General features: G+C 39.2%; 1 protein-coding gene across 3 annotated transcripts in view; it reads right to left on the reverse strand.

Annotated features, from left to right (window-relative positions):
• Nucleotides 1–10,800: 10,800 nt before the first annotated feature.
• Nucleotides 10,801–21,031, reverse strand: part of SUGCT (succinyl-CoA:glutarate-CoA transferase) — a 316,450-nt gene continuing 306,219 nt past the window's right edge. For all 3 annotated transcript variants that reach the window (XM_041466798.1, XM_041466797.1, XM_041466795.1), the window contains one exon: nucleotides 10,801–11,132. In XM_041466798.1, coding sequence (XP_041322732.1) covers nucleotides 10,969–11,132 — 164 coding nt within the window. In that variant the 3' untranslated portion in view covers nucleotides 10,801–10,968. The remainder of the gene's footprint in view (nucleotides 11,133–21,031) is intronic.

The raw sequence follows: 21,031 nt of genomic DNA on the forward strand, positions 1-21,031 counted from the left end.
GAATTAGACTTAGATAGGGCACCCTCAAATTGCTCTACCACAACACTCAAAGCACTGAAGAGGCATATTTGCTCCTTTTCAGCAATAAAAAGTTGTCTAAGGAAGGTTTTAAGTTAACCACATAGGACTCCCTCTGAGCACCACGAGGCAGAGCTAAAAGTCAGGAAAGAAACCAAACAGTTAAGCTGCATTCCTCTCAGAATACCCATTAAAAGAAAAGACTTTCTCTTTAGTCAACTTCAAATCCAGTATTCTGCAAAAGTGAATTAGAGTGGCTGGAACAGAGCTTTTCTAAAGCAGTTTACATTGGACAGATCACAAAAACAATAATCACAAAACATGATTTCTGCGAACCTTCCAAATTATCACATTTCTTCTTTTGACAACTAAAAACATTCATAGGGTGGGGGAAAAGACTGAAATCTAAGGGATAAGTGTAAGGCAGTTTTAAGAGCTGATGATCTCAAATAGGAACAAAAGCAAAAAAGAAAAAAAAAAAGAAAACCCAGGCCTTTTGAGTGTAGCCCACACCCATAGTGATAGAAGAAATCAGATGCTTTCTTGGTGACAAATTCCAAAAGCACAACAAGAAAGACAGCTACTTTCCTTAAAAATTTATATAGCTATGCAAAAAGACTAGTTTTTCCTATCACTGTAACAGCCAAGTAAAATCAGTACCTCATTATTCTGATCAAACACACAGGAACACCTGATCAAGAGCAGTCCTTGCCCAGAGACATTGCAAAGCAACTGCATAAACCAGAGAACAAGAGGAGGAAGTGTAATAAAGAGAAATCCTGGGTGAAACCAGTCAGCAAAGAGCTCAGGGGATGCCCTTTATGGCCTCAGATACCCTGCCATAAATTTCTGAGCACATGTCAGGTGAGACTTGTCATTGCACCCTGGTCATTTTACACTTACATACCTGCAGTGCTGTTAATGTTCTGGTAGTTTTGCTGGCTTTCTTTCCCATAGGCAGGCACTCACAGATTTGGCATGACAGAGTGACCCAAATAATACAGCTAACATCCAGCAGGACCTACCCTGCTCCAGAGCCTAGAAGCCTTCCTTCATCCGTGCCTGGCTTTAAAAAGCACCTTGGCTGCATTGGAGTAATTTCCTTTCCAAAAAAGGGACAAACCCAAATTTCAACTTCCAAATACCCTACAAGGCCTCCCTCCTTTGAGTCCTCAAAATTGTTGTGCCTCCACCCCAGGCCTGCACTGAATCCTGCCTGCATAGGTACTTCTCATCAGGGGTAAGGTCTGTGACCCCAGCTGGCTCCCGACACACCCTGCTGTGCCCCTCCTCCCTGCCGTGCCCACCACCGCCTTCCTTGCAGGAGAGGGGAGGACACCACAGATACCCCTCACCTCTGCCTTGTTTTGGGGTTGCTCTCAAAGGAGTCAAACTGCAGCACACAGACACTCACAGACAGCTGGTCTTCCCGAGCAAATCCCCTTTGCATTGACAGCATGGTCTGGAGATTTAAAAGCAAGGACATTTTTCAGATGGTGATGTCTAAAATAAGTATATTTTGAGCCCAAATACATTTTCACATACTTTTGGTTTCTTCGGGGAAAATGGGAAAATTAAGATTTGAGCATGGTGGAATTAAAGATAACTTACTGACATTTAATTTGAATAACACCCTGAGCTCCTGATTTTTTTTTCTTTGGAAGCTGTTGGATTTCCACCCTGACTTGCATGGAAGCTGGACATTTAAACTGTATGGTTTGATGTGACAGTGTAGGTCATTTAATTACTCTTCATTTTTCACTTTGAGTGCAGATTGCAAAACTGGATATTTGCTGAAATCAAATGGACTTTTTTTGCTCTGATGGCTGATTTCAGTAACTAATCAGCAAGGCTCAAATGACAAGTTTAGCATGTCTTCAACAGTTTTAAATGTCTTCTGTATTTGAACGTGCAAGATTTCAATCCATTTCTCATTGCTATCTGTTCTTCTGGAGTTCAAATATGTCAGTATTTCCTGGAATGCATATGAGCATTACAAATAAAATCACATTGAAATTCACTTTCAAAAAGTTTGGCATTATTGAGACCTACTTTTAAGTGTAGGCAGATTTAATGTTCATTTGTGTCCAGGAAGTTCAGAGGGCTCCACACGCACACCTTGAAAGCAGAAACAAACCATCTGAAATTAATGAGGTAAGTGTGGGTTCCATCTTTCTATCTGGGAAAGGTGGAGTGAAAAGTTCAAAACCAAAAACTTTATGAAATCAGGACTATTAATTAAATGCTGAGCCAGAATGTATCAAAGGAAAGGAAGTAATTCCATGTGCTCCACTTGGCATGGGATCAGGCCCTTCATTTGAAATTTTGCAGAGTGAGGAATATGGAAAACAACACAGTTACCTTCTGCTTTTTGAAGGGCAAAGTCACTTGTCCACCCTTCTAGAGAAATTCTCTAACTGGGAAAGCAGTCATCACATACCACCAGATCAGGGAACTGATTTGGAATAATTGTCTAGGTAATTTGAACACATTTTCCAAGATTCAAAGAGCTTCATTTACACTTAGACATCCCTGGGTTCCTCCCTGCCCTGGTTGTGGAGGTAGCTGTGCTTTTTGGTCTGTCCAGATGTCTCTCCTCTCCCATGTAATTTCACCCCTCTGCTTGGTAACCACCAGGCACACTCCAGTGACCAAACAATGCAGTGCCTAAGGCCTTCCTGCAACCCTTCTAAAATGTCTCCAGAAGGCTAGCCCAGGTCATTGCTAGTGCTCTCTGCCTTTTCATGGCTGGGATCATTTACCACACCTTTAAAGCTATGTATCACTATTCAATCTACCACAAGGATCAACTGCAGCAACATGTATATGACAGACTTTTCTCAATATACCAAGGCCAGTCCCTTCCTTCCCACTCTATCCCTTCCCCACTTTTATTTCTTCTCCTATAATTTCTCATATGTTTTATCATCTCTTTCCCCTTTCTTCTCTCTCCTCTTTTCTGTTTTCCTTTTTTCTTGTTCTTCTTTTTTCTTTCCTTTTTTTCCCTCTTTTATCCCTTTATTTTATTTTTTTTTTGCCTTGTCTTTCTTCTATTTTTCTCTGCCTTAGATGTAAAACCTTCTTTTAGCTTCTACTACAGCTGTCAGTAGTTCTTCCTGGGAATATACATTGTGGCTAATCTCCCTAACCCTAAATTCACTATCCCAGTCAGAAAATGAGATTAACTTCCTGAACATTTTGCAGTTGCTGCCAGAAAGGCCAAAGTCTAAAAGCTTGTGATCCCATTTTTATACGTAAGCAACCACTAGGTACAAAGATACTATCTGTTTATACCCAAATGATCTGTGGAGGTCTTTCACAAGCCCTTTGGGGAGGCTTCTCTCTGTTTCAGTAATGGGACATTGGGAAACTGCGGTTGTTCATATTGGTTTTACAGGAAAAATAGAATGTCCTCACTTTGCAAAAGAATTTAACTTCTCTGCTATGCTGCAACACATGCATTTTTAAATCAACACAATGCCTCTGCAAGACAGACAATGGATTCCATCTGTCCAAACAGAGATGGCCTCTGCTATCAGGTCAGCTTGCAATCTTACTTTGTCCTTCTGAATGGAAAGTATCAAACTACATATAGATAACCTAGAGGAAGGGAATGGGACTTCCCCAGCATCAAACAGGAAATCTGTGGCATGCAGATTTTCTGATAGCCCTCAGTTTGCCCAACAACCACTGGATCAGTCCTCTTTACATGAGACTAAATTCTTTAAAGCTATGGGAGTCAAAAGAGCTGTGAAAAGCCAAGAACTCATGTATCTGCTACTACTAATCTTCATCCCCCCCCTTAAGAGTCTTGTTTTTCTCTCTGTTTTCTGTGAAAAATTTGAAAAGCTGTCTTTGATTTTACTTGTAGAAAGAGATGGGGAATGAAGTTTAAGACTGTTACACACAATGTCAGTCACACAATGCTTAGTTTCATAGCACTGTAAGTGTTCACATCCAACCTATTCAAATACATGCTACATAACATGAAAGAAAACCTTTTACAATTTAGCTAACAGCATCAGCTTGATCCCATCATCCAGCCACTGATATCAGCAACCAGATATTTCAAAATCATCATTATCATTCACTTCCAATGTTTTCCTAGAAAAAGCTTCTAAAAGTATCAGCTCCCTAAAGCTAAAAGAACCAAGCTGGACAAATTCCAGGCCCGCAAGGAAACCAACAATGACCTGCATTTTGTTCCATGGACAAACACGTACCAGAGATGTTGCCAGCCCTTTATCAAAAATCTTGCTATAGCTTCTTTTCAAATTGCATCTAGATATATGGTTCTATCATAGCATTCTCTTCAAAATTTTTAAACTGTTCTTCATTATTTTAGGGTCTGAATCTGGAGTTTTTTAAGTGTTCAAGGCTGGCAATAGTCAACAGTTCTTGTTAGAATTCCTCTCTTCTCCAAACACAGTTCAGTAAATGAGTATTCGACTGATGTCACTAACATTGCTAATAGCATGGTCATTAAAGCAAGTACAAATACCATATAAAGCCTTGTGTGGCATTTGATGCAAGAAACACGTCAATTTTTATATAATGATTTAAAGTGAAAGTGCAATGACCCTATCAGAGGAATAAAAACCCCAAAAATGTAAGGCTTCTGGATGAGAGCACAGGAAAGGCTGTGAGCTTTTACCATAGGAACTTAAAGCAATGAGGCTTTGTGAACCTGGAGTGCACAAATTCATGGTACTGAGGTTCAGACTCCCTACTAAAGTAAATGTGAATGCCCCTTCATTGCCTTTAAAGGACAGTGGATTAGGTTTTTAATTATCCAATATTTATGGCACAAAGATCTGTAATGTATTCAGTTTTCATGCTTTAGGAGAATGAATTCAATGGTCAGAGGTACAATGTTTAGGAAATCTGTGCTCTAAAACTTCACAAATGAAGCTGTAAATGCAAAGGAGAGAGGACAACAAGTGTATTAGGAGGCAATTCAAAGAAAGCAAGTCCATAAAACCACACAAAATGAGTCAGCAAGCAGGACAGACTCTTCAAAAGTATTGACAGTTTCAAATTTGTTGACAAATTAATACTTCTACTAATTTAACATCATTGACTAAAAGTAACAGGCCTCATCAGGTCTTCAGATGAACTTCAGGTAGTTCATATTGTTTTGCAGCCAGGATCTGTGGTCATTCAATTTGGTCATGTAAACTTTTGTCAGATCTATTACAATCAGAACTGTTCTGCAGGCAGTCTTGGGCTGAATTCAAGGTCATCAGCCCAATGACCATACTACAGAATCTGGAGTTTTCTGTTAACACAGATGCAACTAAGTCTCAAGCAATGTTTTCTCTCTTTGATCCTGGTTATTCTTAAGGTTCTTTATCTTAACCTGCTCCCCATCAAACACAAATGGAGTGTTTAGTAGAGTGGATACAATACAATGAGTGGGCAGAACTGCCTCAGAGTACAGGCAGTCAGACAATGTGGTTTGCTCCTGAAGAATTCAGAAAAATGGTACCCTAGTAACACCTGCAGAGGTTTGTAGAGTGACTGCTTCATTATCCCTTTTTTCTCTGACTAAACTGTATAAGCAGCACAGTATACTCACAGGATGAACACGTCATATATCACTGGTGTCCCAAGGCCACCTGGCCTGAAGATGACAGGGGCATAAGACACTTAAACTGTGACTTCAAAAAATTCTGCAGTGGCTTTCTTTAATCCTTACTTCTGTCTTTCTGCTAAAAGTCCTTACTGTTGGCTTTGGGAGAGAGAAGACTTCAATGAAAAGACCAAAAAAAATTTATCAGAGAACTGTCAGTTTTCTCCCATGATTGCTTTAGTCAAGGCTCAATCCACCAGGAGAAGACAGTCTCAGTGGGAAATGTACACACTGCTCTGCATTTTTATACACAACTTTTTAATGTGAAACTTTACCTTCTCCTAATATGGATCTTTAAGAAATGGGAGCTACATATGCATTCCTCTACCATGTTACATATCTTCAAATTTCTTTTTATTGTTAAAAGGTCTTTTGGCTACTTGGGGTAGTTGTTAGGCAAATATTGAAATAGCTGATGCACAGAATTGAAGTGAAGCAATAGCAGCTCCTCCCCAGTCTGCTTCCCTGAGTACCTTGTAAATAAGCAGTGTGACACTGATCACTATAAATTAAACCATATTGAGGTGTTTTTTTTTAAGGCAGGCAGTTTTGTATACTCTTCACACTATGATTTTTAAGAATTTATTGATAACTAAGAACTAATTGGTACTTACTAATTCATTTTTAGCTGTAGCTCTAGGGAATAGAAAATAACCTGAAGATTAACAGCTTTTCTCCAACTTAACCCTTGCATGGGTCCCCCTTCATTTTTTGGCACAGTCTGAGCCAAAAAACTAATCTTTCAAAAGTTTCATAGGCCCATGGCACATGTGATGCCAGGCATTTTTCTCATGTCTGTTCCAAATTCAGTCACAACAGAAACCTACAGTAATTGAATTGATTGATTGTCAGCTTTTAAAAGGTTACTGTATCACTTTGTACCACTGTATTTTAATCACATTGACCAGTATCACGGAGGTCTCTGTGTAGAGAGGTTGCTTGATCCTACAGGAAGTGCTTTCAAGTTCGTTGGGTTTTTTTTCACCAGCTAATAATCTTTAGCATTTCATCAGGCCACATTAAACTCAATGTACAAACAGTTAAGAAAAGTACTGTATCTGGCACTGTTTAATGTCACTGACATGAATTGTGAGCAGCTGTGCCAGCATTCCTGAACTCTGAAAGTACTTTAACTTTTCTGTCTTTTGGAAATTAAATTCATTTTAGTATGTTTTGCGGAAATAAATATGTTTTAGAACAGTGCTATAATGTTAGGAAGGTCAAAGGATTAACTGTGTCTTGTCATCTAGACAGTAAAAGAAATCAAGACCATTTCAATTACAGAGATACCTAGCTGCCTTTTATCTCCAGGTTCACCAGGCCTGAGGATTTACAGTGCTCTGTGAGTGGCAGAGCTATATGGCAATTTAACGAAAATGTTCTCCCCTGTTTTTGAGCACATGCACACTCCCTGGAAGAACTATTTCTGACTGCTATGCGCAACATGGTGTCACTAGACATGTTTGGGACAAGCTTTAATTTCTGAAGAAGCAAGACCAAAACTCTGATTAATATCACCATGCATAATTTATTTCAATGAACTTTTAAAAAAAAAGGATTTTCATATTTTGTATGCAAGTCAAGGATAAGGATATTTTCCCTTTCTCTGTTTTGGATTTTTTTTAATATATTAAAATATATAAAAATGACAAAATAACATTTTTATTTTGATTTTATAGACCTGAGAAGAAAAAGAGCATTTCTCTTCATCACGATTAAGTGATACTCTTTTACAGACTGTTCTTCATATTAATAGGGCTTCACTGGCTTTTGCACATCAGCTGGATCACTGCTGAGGCTGGTGAGCTTCTGATAGTTAGCAGATTGTTCCTCCAGGCCACTAACCAAAAAAGACCTTCCTTTGTATGTCAGTTCCAGGGCACCCATTGCAGACAAGCATGCAAGGACTTCCCAAGTGCATGGGAAGGTTCTGGGGAAGAGTTACCAGGAACAAGATCCATTCAGGAGCAAGAATAATCCATTACTGTCCATTTGACCATTATTTGATTGGAATTTTCTTTTGATACATTAAAGTATCCCTTGGTGAGATCCTCGGGCTATACAAAATCCTCCTGACTCTCCCTGACCAGTTCTGCAGTTTTCTGGGTGATTTATACTTGCTGTAGATCTTTACTAGCTTGCATGGAAAAGAAAGTAAGACAGTTATATGAGGAGGGGTGAGGAAACACTTTTAATAGTGAAGATAATACAAGAACAATGGGATCCCCAAGTGCAGAGAATGGAGCCAAAGTGGCCATGGACCATGGCATCAAGAGCACATGTCAAAATGGAAAGCTCCTTTTCCAATGCTAGGTAAAGCTTCCTGGAAAACACCTGTGAGTGGATTCAGTTTGGAACTAGACAACAGGTGTGTTCTGTATCACTCTTTTGCTTTTGGGGGCTTTTTCTTCATTTTATTTTTTAACACAGTGATGTATAAATCAAGTCAAATTAAAGCAAGTACCACACACACTCACATCATGGCAGCACCAGAAGATTCCTTTCCAGTTTAAGCAGAGAAAAACAAATATTCCTTGCCAGAGACAGCTGTGTATAGTCATCACAAACTTCATTTCTTCCTCAAAAGTGGAGGGATCTCAGTTTATGAGTTCTAGAATCCCATGTAATGGCTGGTTCCAAGTTTTGAGGTACAAGAAAACCATTTTGAAATTACAATATTGTCAAAATGCAACTGCCTTCTAGAGACACCTATTCATGAAGATTCTTGGGAAGAGTGCAGTAAATGTTGTTTGAATATATTTTTCTGCATTTATTTGTTCAATTTTTAAAGGAAAAGTGTATTATAACAGCTTAAATATTGTCATAGTAATTATTTAAATGTCTTCCAAATCATCCAAAACCAAAAGAGTAAAACTTATGAAAGGGTACAACTTCATGATCAGATGTCGGAAGCTAAAGGAATTTCTAGCTTCCAGATACTCCTATTTAAAGGCTTCCTAGCTTCCTGTTTAAAGGCTTCCATTTATTTCTGAATTAAAGAGTAAGCATGAGTCTGTATGTGTTTGACTGAAAAACTGAGAAATGGTATCTGGATTTCTCCTGTTGCAGTAACTGCTGGAGGTGAGACAAAATAAGGTCTCCAATTGTCCCTTTAGGCATTTGACTGTCAACACAGCAAAGTGGAAAGGAAAAACACTAATGAAAAAGCATAAAAAGAAAGGGAAACACTGTTTGCATGTGAACTCTGCACAAAATCCTTTATGGAGTTTAAAGCCCAATATTCAGCTTATTTAAACCAGCATTACCGTGTTAAAGTCAAAGCAGCCCTGCCAATTAGCTAAGGATACGGTGATTAGCTATTTGCATTGCTTGGAAAAGAACAGAAAAAAAAAAATCTTGATTTTTTTAGAAATTCCTTAACAAAACTAAGCAACATTTTACTATACCTTGTGTATGTGATTCTTAGAAATGTGATGAAAAGAACCCTTTGGAAAGTAAACCCAGAACATTTATTTCTGAATGTTATCTGACAGTGTTTTTCTTTAGTAAACAAAGTTTAGTTCAATATCAAATCATCCATTTTATATGAAGCAGAATTCAAATTTCTGCTTTTCTCATTAAAAAGGGGATGTTCCCCTTAGATTAAAAGGAAGGTGGACTATATCAAAATCTCTTCCAATTCAGTTTCAGTTCTTTTCAGTTCTTCCCCTACAGTGTCCCAATTCTCAGTTCAGACTTATTTCTATATTTATTTTAGAAGTCACTCTTCCAGGATCTCATGATGTCTTTAACACATGGATAGAGTATGGTGTTTGGTGCCAGGAATGCAGTGCAGAAAAAAAACTTAGAAGAACACAAAAACCAGAGAAAACAAGCAAACAAATGAAACAAAACACTGGGCTTCAAAAAAAAAAAAGCAACCACAGTGGGGTTCCACTGCAATTTGATTATGTAATAACTTCTTTTCTTCCCCCAGAAGGTAATGCAGCATTGTGAAGTTCAAATGTAATACAGAGGATCTTCTTTGTTAGAGTGGAAACAAAGTGACAAGCTAGTTATAATGCCAGGCCTGTTTCTGATACTTTGAGAGAAACATGGATATTGTGTGTTGAGTGTTGACTTTAGTTTTATTCAGTTCTAGGAATAGAAAGGCTTTGCCTCGCTCCCAGTGCGCACACAACAAAGGTTAAACCCTTCCCATACACTGAGTTTACTTTAGCTGTAAATTATATACTGTCACAGAGGAGCCTGGGATGTCTTCTGTAAGTGAAGATCTACCAAACTAGTTTATAGAGAAGAAAGGGTTCTCCTTTAATATTTTCTTCACTATTTCTCATGAATCAAATTCTTCCAGCTTCTTCCACTGCATGGTGCCTTACTCTCAAGAGCGACCCTACTGAAGGACATGGTCTTATGTAATTTGAAGAAGATCTGTCAACTCTCACCACGTTTTAATCATGAAGGTTGGACTGAGTCAAAAATTTGGTACAGATTTCAACCTGTGCTTTCTCCATAATGAAGGTGGTTTGGATGGTAACTAGAGTCAGAGATAGGGATCAGTACCTACCCACAGAACCATCAGGCAAGTTTTGGTACTCAACATTCAGCATGTAGTTTTCTGTGAACCAGTGTTTAATGAAGAGTACCCTGAACCATTCTGAATAAAATTACAGAAGACTATTCAGCCACAGTTTGTCTCTTAACTGGTCTTGGAACAGGTATTTTTGATAACTGAAGAACTGTGCGAATTTCAGCTTCTTTCTGCTCACATGTTGAGATTGTCATGACTATGCAATGTAATATAATGACATAGTAGTAATTTGGAATTCCACGGAATAGAGGTAAAATGTGCAATGGTTACTCTTGATCTAAAATAGAGATGAACAAAGTTTTCAGGATGAATAATTCTGTTCAAAATCAATCAGATCAACTACCAATTTGTAAATAAATTACCTTCTATTAAGACACAAAGCAGCTTTCTGTGACTGGAGAGTCTAGTATAAGGATTTTAAAGCTTCTGCTTCTTTTCACTAACATCATGTCTTTCTGGGGACAAATGTTTAGGCAATTACTGTAATTATGATAAGGACTCCATTTTCCATGTGAAGTAGGGAGAATGAGTAGTCACACAGGACTGTATAATTACATTTATTCCCAACCCCCCAAGAAAATCTTTCACTCAGACAGCATGAGATTATTTATTTGATACATCAGTGTTAAAATCATACAAACACACGTGGAAGAAAATTAGGAATTAAATTATGTCTTCTCTTTTGAGTCCCATTAGGGAAACTGAAGGGAGCAAAGAGAGGACAAAGTAATGTGAACTCAGTGTGAAGGAATGTAGCTAATGTTCCTTATCTGACCTCATGCTGAGCCACAGCACCACTGCAAAGCAGTTCTTCTATAGCATCATCCTCATACCCCAGCACGCTCTTCAGTATCTCCACTGTGTGTTGTCCCACAAGTGGAGGTGGTTTTGGATGTGACACAGCAAATTCACTGTATCTAACACCTGGTCCTGGAAAAAAAAATACAAATAGGAGGGAAATTATTTTCCAGAGTTACTACCCATATTTATATTGAGTTTTTAGTTTAAAGGAAAGTACCTCATTTTCACACCAGTTCTAATCGCAGTCCTTACCATAGAAATGTTATATTCTGAAATTACAGACTAAAAAAAGATTCCAGTTTGCAATAATATACCAATAAGCCAGTTTTAAATAGTTCACTCAAATGCAGAATTGCTGGATAGTCATGAAATGTTATGAAAATCTTCCCATTTTTTCAGAGATATATGTATAGGTATTGGTGTATATGTATATATGTATATCAGGGTGCTTTGAGTCATATTGTGTCGTCAGTCTTCCACTCTCTGCTGCCTGAACAGCAATGCCCAGCCCACTCAGGATGTGATGCAGAAATCCCCACATTTCTACAACACAAGGCAGCACAAGCATAAGGACACAATTAAATGTCATGTTAACACACTTTTACTCTTGTCAGAGAGGTGCAGGGACAATGGGTAGCACCATCTCCAGCTGGCAGCAGCTCAAATACCTCTGCAGTGTGCTCCATTATCCTGCAGTGACAGAACTGACAGCAGGCATAGACATGGTATTCCCCAGTTTGGTTTACATGTTTTATCAGAAATACAAGTAGCAGTAGCCATAAGAAAATCAACAATGATTTATTTGCTCTGGCAGGAATGATTTCAAAAGTGAAAATCTGGAAGCTGGCAATGATAAGAAGTCTTGCTCTATTGCAGGTAGTCAGATCTCATCTTCTAGTGGTGCTCTGTAGTGAACTGATTTCAGTGTAGCTCCCTGCAGACAAGTAGCTATGCCCTTACTACCAGACTCAGAAAAGAGAATGAGCCACAAATTTATGCTGGGATCAGAAGTGAGGTATGCACTCAGCACATGCAATGAAAGATTACCTGCCTCATGGAGAAAGAGAGGACAATATTTTCCTTAAGTACTAATTGAAAACTCTTCTTTAATACAAAACTGAAAACATTTTTATGCTACAGGCAAAAGGATTCCTCTATTAATAGTAATGGCTTTTATTACATCATTAAAAGAATTTACAAAAAAGGTTACATTTCATTACAGCTTTGTCTATGAAACTACAGTTTTGCTTAGAAATGCAAAGAAATACAAAGAACATTTCAAAAACCAGAACAGCATTTGTTTTATTTCTGAATAGACTATTGACCAGCAAGGGAAGTGAACCACAGCATGAACTGGTAAATTCACTACATGAAGCTACTACTTATTTGAGGAGAGATGCTGGCAAAGGTCAGTCAAGCTGCCAAAACATGCCATTTTATTAATTTTTGCCAGTCTTCATGAACTGTAATCAAATGTTTAATACAGTAAAGTATCCACCTCCAGGAAAGACAAAATAAGACAAAAGGTGCCTAGAAAAACAGTATTTTTCAAGCTGATTTGGTACATTTCTGACAAGTATGCTCCTGGAAGGACTAATGGTTGGACTTGATGATCTTACAGGTCTTTTCCAACCCAGATGATTCCAGGATTCTATATATCATTTCTGAGTTTAAAAAGGAAAGCAGTTACAATTGAGGAATTGCAGACCAAATAATTTAACTTCAAGTTCCATTCAATACTAGATAAAATAATCACAATGAAAATACTCAGCAGAGGAGTAACAGCCAGCATGTACCTCTTAAGAACAAATTGTGTGTGTGATCTCTTGTCTTTCTACCTGGAAAAGGGCTGGAGGAGAGATACATCCCATCTAAATTTAGATATCAATAATCTAGATATAGAAGTTTAGTTTCTTAGACACCTTTGGAGATACTGAAGATGAAAGTACACACTTACAAGTGTCTTCTAAGACACTGGTAAATGAGTCAACCTGGCCAGATGAATTGTGATCACCTGTGTTTCTGCACAGAGGAAAGGGTAGACAAGTGCCCTAGATGGGGAGCTTTACCACCCAGACATCAGGCCAGGTGAGATGACCCTCTGTCATGGTTTAACTCCAGCCAGCAGCCAAGCCCCACACAGCCATTTGCTCAGACCCCCACCAGTGGGATCAGAGGGACAATCAGAACAGGTAAAGGTAGAAAACTCACAGGCTGAGATAAAGAGAGTTTAATAGGGAAACCAAAAGCCTTGCACACAAACAACAAGAATTCTCTACTTCCCATAGGCAGGCAGGTGTTCAGCCACCTCCAGGGGAGCAGGGCCATGTAACAGTGACTTGGGAAGACAAATGCCAAAACTCCAAAAGTTCCCCCCTTCATCCTTCTTTACCCCACTTTATATACAGAGCTTGATGTCATACAATCTGGCATGTTCCTCTGGTCAGTTGGGGTCACCTGTCCTGGTCATGTCTCCTCTCAATCTCCCATGTGCCCCCAGTCTTGCCAGTGTGGCAATATGAGAAGCCAGAAAGGCTTTGTGAAAGCCCTGCTCAACAATTTTTAAGAATCTCTATATTATTAGCCCTGTATTCAGCACAAATCTGAAACACAGTCCCATACCAGACACTGTAAAGAAAATTACCTCTACCCCAGAAAAGACCAGCACACTCTTCAACCCGTAGGACACCAAATCAAGATTTGACTTTCAGGAAGAAAATTCTGTTATTTTCCATAAACTGACTAAAGAAACAAGGTCTAGATAAACCCAAAACCAGGTGCAATACTGAGAGGGAAATCATATTCAGAGAATTGCTTATTGGAATCTTTTAAACAGAACATTTTAAATGAGCTCCAGAGGAATCTGTTCAGTATGAAGCACGTATCAGTTTATTTTTACCTGGACGGCTGATGGAACTCAGATCTTACCTGCTCAGCTTTCTGAGGACTTCAAAAGCTAAAACTTCCTGTGAAGCACATTTTACAATGACCTGGCTACGCTGGAGAAATGGTCTGATAAAAGAGGGTGAAATTCAATACTGTCAAGGGGAAGGAATTATGTTTCATTACATAAATACAGGGCAGGGGACAAACAGGAAAGTAGGAATAGTTAGGGGTTATTCTAGATTACAAAGTGAAGATGAGTCAACAACATCATGCTGTTGCGAAAAAGGCAAGCATCATACAGGGGTGTACAAACAAGAAAGATGCCTGCAGGACACATTTTTGCTCTAGTAAGAGCTGGCAAGTCACAGCTGGAGCAGTGTCTGGTGTGGGGCCCCCACTGCACAGCCATCTGGAATACCTGAGAGCTTCCACGAAACAGCAACAGAAATTTTCACAGGAAACATGAGAGATTGAACCAAGGGGGATCATGGACCTAAAGAGAAAGGCTAGAGAAAAACAACTTTAAAACTGTTTTCAAAAAAATGTATAAAACCCCCACTACTACCACTAAAATAAACCCTAACCATGCCCCCCAAAATTCATGCAAACTTCCTGGAAGGGGGAAAGAAATCCTTTTTCATGTCCATGATGAGAAATACTTGACTTAAATTGCAACAAAGGAAATGGTAGGGAACAAAAAATAAACCTTTATAATGGTAGGGGTAGCAAAATGCTGAAACAAGCCATGGGATGAGGCTGTGGTGTTTGTATCAATCCAGTCTTTAGAAAGGAGATTTATTCTAGAATGGTTGATCCCACAGCTGATCCCTGAGGATTTCTGGTGGATTAGATCTCTCACAGACCCTTTCACTCACTATAATATGGAAGCTAAGAAGCAGCTCACATCAGGGATAAGTTTTCTATTAACATGTTCCCCTGATTCTACTCACTTCAAACACAGAGTTCAATTTCCAGAGGGAAATTTCAGTGAGAGATGAGTACATTTTAAAGGGAAAGGTGACATCACTGGGCAATAGTTGTATTAATTTGTCTCTTAGGAGCGAGTAGGAGCCCTAGGAGAGCAGAACTGGCAGTAGTGCAAGCCACAGGAATTATCTCTGTGCCAGCTGAAATGCTTGTGATGATAATTTCAAAGTAAAAATGCCCTTTAGGGATTTATTAGTCTAGAAATTCAACATGGCCACAGAACTATTATGCAATTTCTACTAAAAAGAAAAGATACAAAGCAATCTTATTTCATGTGTGTGTATCTGGGAGCTCGTTGCACCAAGAAATCAGCAAACCCTCAATGGTTTAGCAACTATAGACTTGTGCAAATTTTTGCTAACATAAAAAATTATAGATCTCAAACACTGGGAGTTTTTGCAGTGATATTGAAAGACATAGAATAAAATCTCTAAAGAGAGAAAACCAAAATTGACATGATGTGCAACAGACAGAATGCTTCATGCTTCCCAAAGAAAATTAATCTTACAAACTAGAGCATGCTGGAAAATTGCACAGCAATTATAAAACCAGTGTCTTCCTTGAGCTTTTATTGTTTGATGCATAATTCATCACGCTACTTTTCACTTTGATAGAGTTATAAAGTTATCTACATTCATTCAAAGGAGCTACTTGCTAATGATCCATCATTAACGATTCTCTGTTCTTTCCTTGTGTAACTTCTACTTGGCTTCTGTGTCAATTAGGAGGGTGCAAAGCTTGCCAGTCAGGCTTCAGCAATCCCACGCTCCTACTGAACAACGCTCCAGGAAAGCAACCAGCAGAATGCTATGCAAATGCTAATTAAACACAACTGCCTTATGAGGAAACCATCCCTAGAGGCAGAGAGAGGTGAACTGCTTTAATTAAGGTCAAAAGCATTTGCATGTGGGTGTGTTACAGGAGCCTTGCAGATGAAAACAAGCCTTTGCTGGGGTAGAAGCAGGGTGACTGGTGAGAGGGTGTAAGGTGGTGGTCATTTGTGCATCCTTGCTGTCAGCAGGACATACTCCGTTCAGGCATGAAGTTAAGGGGGCATTTACTGTCACCTGAAAAAAGCAATGAAAGAATATGCAGTAGCTGTAATTTACCTTTGTCTCCTTAAATTTAAAGGAGTCTGTTTCTCTTTTTGCTGTGATCATCACTAACAGTAAAGCAAAGAGCTTTTTCACCACATTTAAATTCTAAGCTAATATTTTGTTATTATTATCATCATTTTGATTTTGACACATTGCTAAAATACATGCTGTGCACACCACATAACCTACAAGAACTAATAGTGTGACAATAAATCAAAATTTTTATCAATTGCAACCACAATGACAATTGCACCAAGACATCTCAAATACTTGAACTGAGCTTCATTATAATAAATTATTTTTCTTTGGGGCTATCTACTATGGCACTGCTAAGCATCACACTGAGCTATTAGTTAAAGACATACCAAACACATTAAAGCAAAAGAGAAGAATGAAATAAAACCACTGAAACAGGTCCACAAGGATCCTGCAAGAGTGAGATGCCTTTGAACACTCACCCTAAACAGCTGAAATACACAGCAGTCTTTGGAACATGTCTCTGGGCATTGCTGAGTTGGGGCGGCAGAAGCAAAGTTATTTTCATTCTACACACAGCAGAAATTAAAGTTGAATTTGAATTCTATTAAATGTACAAAGCATAGTATATAAAACTGGATAAAGGTAATAATCTTTGCTTTATCCTGACAAATAGCATTTCTCCAGCATTGTACAGCAGCCGCCAGAAAACACATTTTCTACAGCACCGGTTAGAGCATATTGAAGCAATCTAACTCTCAAACTATGTAGACAAAATCAGGCCTGGGGACAGCCAACCTCAGGAGAAAAGTCATGATTATTTGTTATTATTCAAGTGGGACAAGGGGAAAAAAAGGGAAAATTTGAGCTAATGGATGTGTATACATTCTGCTTGTAGCATAACATCTACCTTTGCAAAAAAAGAGCAATGAGAAACACAGCACCACCTGTTAGTTTGTTCTACCCTAGCATATAGTGTAATTTATACAGATGTAGGAATCATATGAAAACAAACAGTACTTGGTTTGCATTGCAAGGTTTTGGCTACAGGAGCAGCTTCTGGCAGCTGCCAGAAATTTTCCCTGTATCTGATGAAGCCAATGCCAGCCAGCTCTAAGACAGACTTACTGCTGAACAAGGCCAAGCCACTCAGGGGCAGTGGTGATAGCAGCTCTGGGGCTACATATTTAAGAATAGGAAAAAACCTGCAGAACAGTAACCAAAAGATAGAAGTGATAATGTGTGAGAGAAATAGCTCTGCAGATGCCAAGGTCACTGAGGAAGGAGGAGGAGGAAGTGCTCCAGGTATCAGAGCAGAGATTCCCTTGCAGTCTCTAGTGAAGACCATGTTGAGACAGCTGTACCCCTTCAGCCCGTAGGGATCCATGGTGCAGCAGAGACCAATCTGCAGCCTCTGGAGGACCCCAAGCCAGAGCAGCCTGAGGGAGGCTGTGACCCCACTGGAAACCCACACTGGAGCAGGCTCCCAGTGCGAGCTGTGGACTGGTGAAGAGAGGAGCAGGTTTGCTAGTAGGACATGTGACCCTTTGGATTTCCACACTGTAGCAGGCCATTTGAAGGGCTTCAAACCGTGGAAGGGACCCACCTTGGAGCAGGTCATGAAGCACTACAGCCTCTGGGAAGGACTCATGTTGGAGAAGTTCATAGAGAAGAGATGAACCCCACACTGGAGCAGGGAAGAGTGTGAGTCCTCCCAGTAAGGAGGAAGGAGCAGAAGAAATCTGTGATGAACTGTCCACAAGCCCCCATTCCCCACCCCCCCCTGCACCACTGTGGGAGAGAAGGTAGAGAATGAGGAGTATAGTTGAGGCCAGGAAGAAGGGAAGGGTAGGGAGAAGGTGATCTTAAGATATAGTTTTATTTCTCATTATCCTACTGTGATTTGGTGGGAAATAGATTGTTTCCCAAGTTGAGTTTGTTTTGCTCATGACGCTGATTTTTCTGTGTCCTTATCTCAACCCCTTCCCCTGACTAGCAAAGGAGGCGAGTGCTAGAGCAGCTTTGGTGGGCAGCTGGTGTGCAGCCAGAGTCAACCCACCACACAAAACAAACATGTATGCCTCTTTCAATAACATGGTGTTACTACACAGCAGTTTTGCAATTCCAATGAAATATCATCAACAGTTAAGAATGATGGCCCAGAGCCAACACATTTGCACGCAGATCCCTTATATGCTACAGGTCAAGTGTTTGGAGCATGCAATCAACTGGTTATGAAACTGGCCTGAAGGAGATCAGCAGGAAAGAAGCAGTGATTTTTAAGGCAATGAAAAGGAAAGCAATACAAAATAAGTCCATGAGAGGAGTTTCATGGCTACTATGAAGAATATATGGGTGTTGGAAATTATGTGTAAAGGTATATGATATGAGGAGTAGACCAGGGCAACTGCATTTTGAGTGTATGGTTTCTTCCCATTGGTCCCAGCCATGACCAATGTCAATCTATTATTCCCAGCTGAGAAGATTGTCTGCCCAAGCACACAGCACTGCATAGCTTGGCTACGCCACTTTATACCAGGTTTCTTCCCCCTGATGAAAATCAAAGCACAAAAGTACATAAGACAAAAAAGCTCATTATACAGCACTTGCTAGTATGAGTAGTGCTCATAGGCTTCAAAGCAATCTCCAGAATTAATGACCTGCTCCATCTCAACTGGAAAATTCTCATATCTTTCTTTTTCTTATCATAGATCTGGAAGTTTAGGAGCTTGCGAGACTTTTTGGGAATCTATTTAATTGCTGGGAAACATATTTCTTTTTGCATTACATTAGAGCAGGTGAGCTACCTTTTAAGAACAGCTCATAATAGATTGGAAAAAAGTAATTAAGGAAATAATTTTCAAAGTCTTGCTCCTCCTTCCTTACTGCTGCTTCCATTTCCTCCACCACTTAGAGCACAGCCATACACCTGGCATCCAGCACAGCTGAGAGGGCGAAAAACTTTGGCAGGATTAGCAGGAATCAGTAGCTGAGACTGGAGAGGATGAACAAACTTGCAAATGGTAATAAAAAAAAGTAAACCTTGCTCTAGGTGCCATAGAAACACACATATAAATCATCAGTAAATATTAAACAGTAAAATTGGTAGAGCAGTAAATAGCATCAATACTAGAAATATCTACAAGCCACCTTTTCTCATCTGGACAATTCTGACTTCTGTGGAAGAGGTATTAGGAGACTGCACAAGTCAAGAATTTTAAAACTAAAGCTTTGTGACAAGAATGACTTGAAAGGCAGAGGGTGAATACATATTATCTATGATAGCCATGATGGATATTTAAAAATGAGACCACTTTTAAACCAACACTTAGGCATTCAATACACCCCCTATACAATTCTGAAAATCCTTTGCCAAGTACATTTATAAAAGTACTTTCTTACCTGAAGCTGCATGTAAAGAAATGCATTAAAAAACATTTTATGTATTTCATATCAACTAACATCTTCAATATAATCAGTGTAAATCCCACTCAACTTTTATATAACTCTTTACATTTTCCAAGAGACACAGTAGTAACTGTATCTAATTAATATTGCATGACTGCTGGAGTAAAGGAAATAATTTATCAGTCACTCTGGTTGCATATTTGAGAGTAATCCCACGTAATTGTGCTATCTGAGTAACACAATTTTGTGATAGGACTCTTGGCACCCAAAAGCTTTTAAAAAAGTTCCAGTATGGTGGTGTGTACTTCTTCCCACGTGTATCATCTCACAATGCTGAAAATTTGTCCCAATTTTTTGTATAGACTCACATGGTCCCACTCCTTCCTGAAACCCCCAAAGACCTCAAAAGAGGATTTAAAGAAAGACAGGAAGGAAGATGACCAGTAAGAATACACAGAGGTAGCAATTTTAAAGAACCATAAATTCCCTAGGCAATAATCTGTAGCTCCATTTCCTAAGGAAACAAGTTTATGTGTCTGTGCTGTCTTTCTAATCATCTATTTGTCTGCCTTGTCCCTGCCACACACAGTAACTTCGGAATCTGTCAATCTTGACAAAAGTGTAGAAATCCCAAGGTACATAAAGTTCTTCACAGTGTTGCGAAAAATGGCAACTGCTGAAGGACATGTGCCCAAAATACTGCCCTGATAACAACCAGAAAAAAAAACCTCCAAATAATGCAATTATTATATATTCTGTTTGGCTGCAAATGGCTTACCAGTAAGTACAGACACAGCTCTGTCAGATACATCTAGCACATATTGTAGAAGGCTTAAAGGACATGAGGATAGTTCAGGTCATAATAAGGATTACACATAGAGTTTATTAAAGATGTAAGTTTGAAGTAAAATGCTATTTAGTTCCAGAACTTCTTTTAAGTATCTTTTCTACAGTACTGTGGAAGGTGTGTTCTAGGGGTTTTTTATTGTTCTTGCAGAAAGGAGCTGAAGAACTACATGGCAAAGACAACTTGCTGGGAGAATCCCTGCAAAATTCTAAAAGTCCTGCAGGCATAAGCCTAAACTACTGAAAATCTGAGCTAAAAACATAATTTGTCTCAAGTCATAACCTAATCAATACAAAACTAAATACATAATCCCACCACAGGATGCTGGCTAACCACAGGTTGTGTACCTAATGCAGAAATTACAGAGTGAAGCTGAACTTCTACTACACAGGAGGTCAGATCATAATATGATCATAGTGGTTATTTCTGAGCAAAAAACACATTAATTTCTTAAATGCCCATAAGCAAAACTGTTTCCATGCAACAGGGCTGGGGTTAGAATGGCCTATCTGAATCTCCTGTGATACTTAGAAAGTCAAGCCACATGTAGTTTCATGTTGCATCTTTACTGTAAGCCAAAAGGCCCTAACTACTGCATCATATGGAGAGTAATTACAGAGAAGAATGCTTACATGCACGGAACAAGAGAAAACAAAATGCTACCTGAAATGAGCCTCTTGTAAGGACAGAGCATTGCCTAGTTGCGACACACTCGCATGATCTGGAAGGTGAATCATGCCCCCAGCTGAACAGGAAGGCAAGCAGCTCCTGAAGGCTCTCCTACTGAGCCTGGCGAAAACTATTTCCGAGTCCCATGCCTTGTGGTT

The sequence above is a fragment of the Pyrgilauda ruficollis genome, unplaced genomic scaffold (assembly GCF_017590135.1).
Source record: "Pyrgilauda ruficollis isolate IOZ18807 unplaced genomic scaffold, ASM1759013v1 scaffold2, whole genome shotgun sequence".
Taxonomy (NCBI): domain Eukaryota; kingdom Metazoa; phylum Chordata; class Aves; order Passeriformes; family Passeridae; genus Pyrgilauda; species Pyrgilauda ruficollis.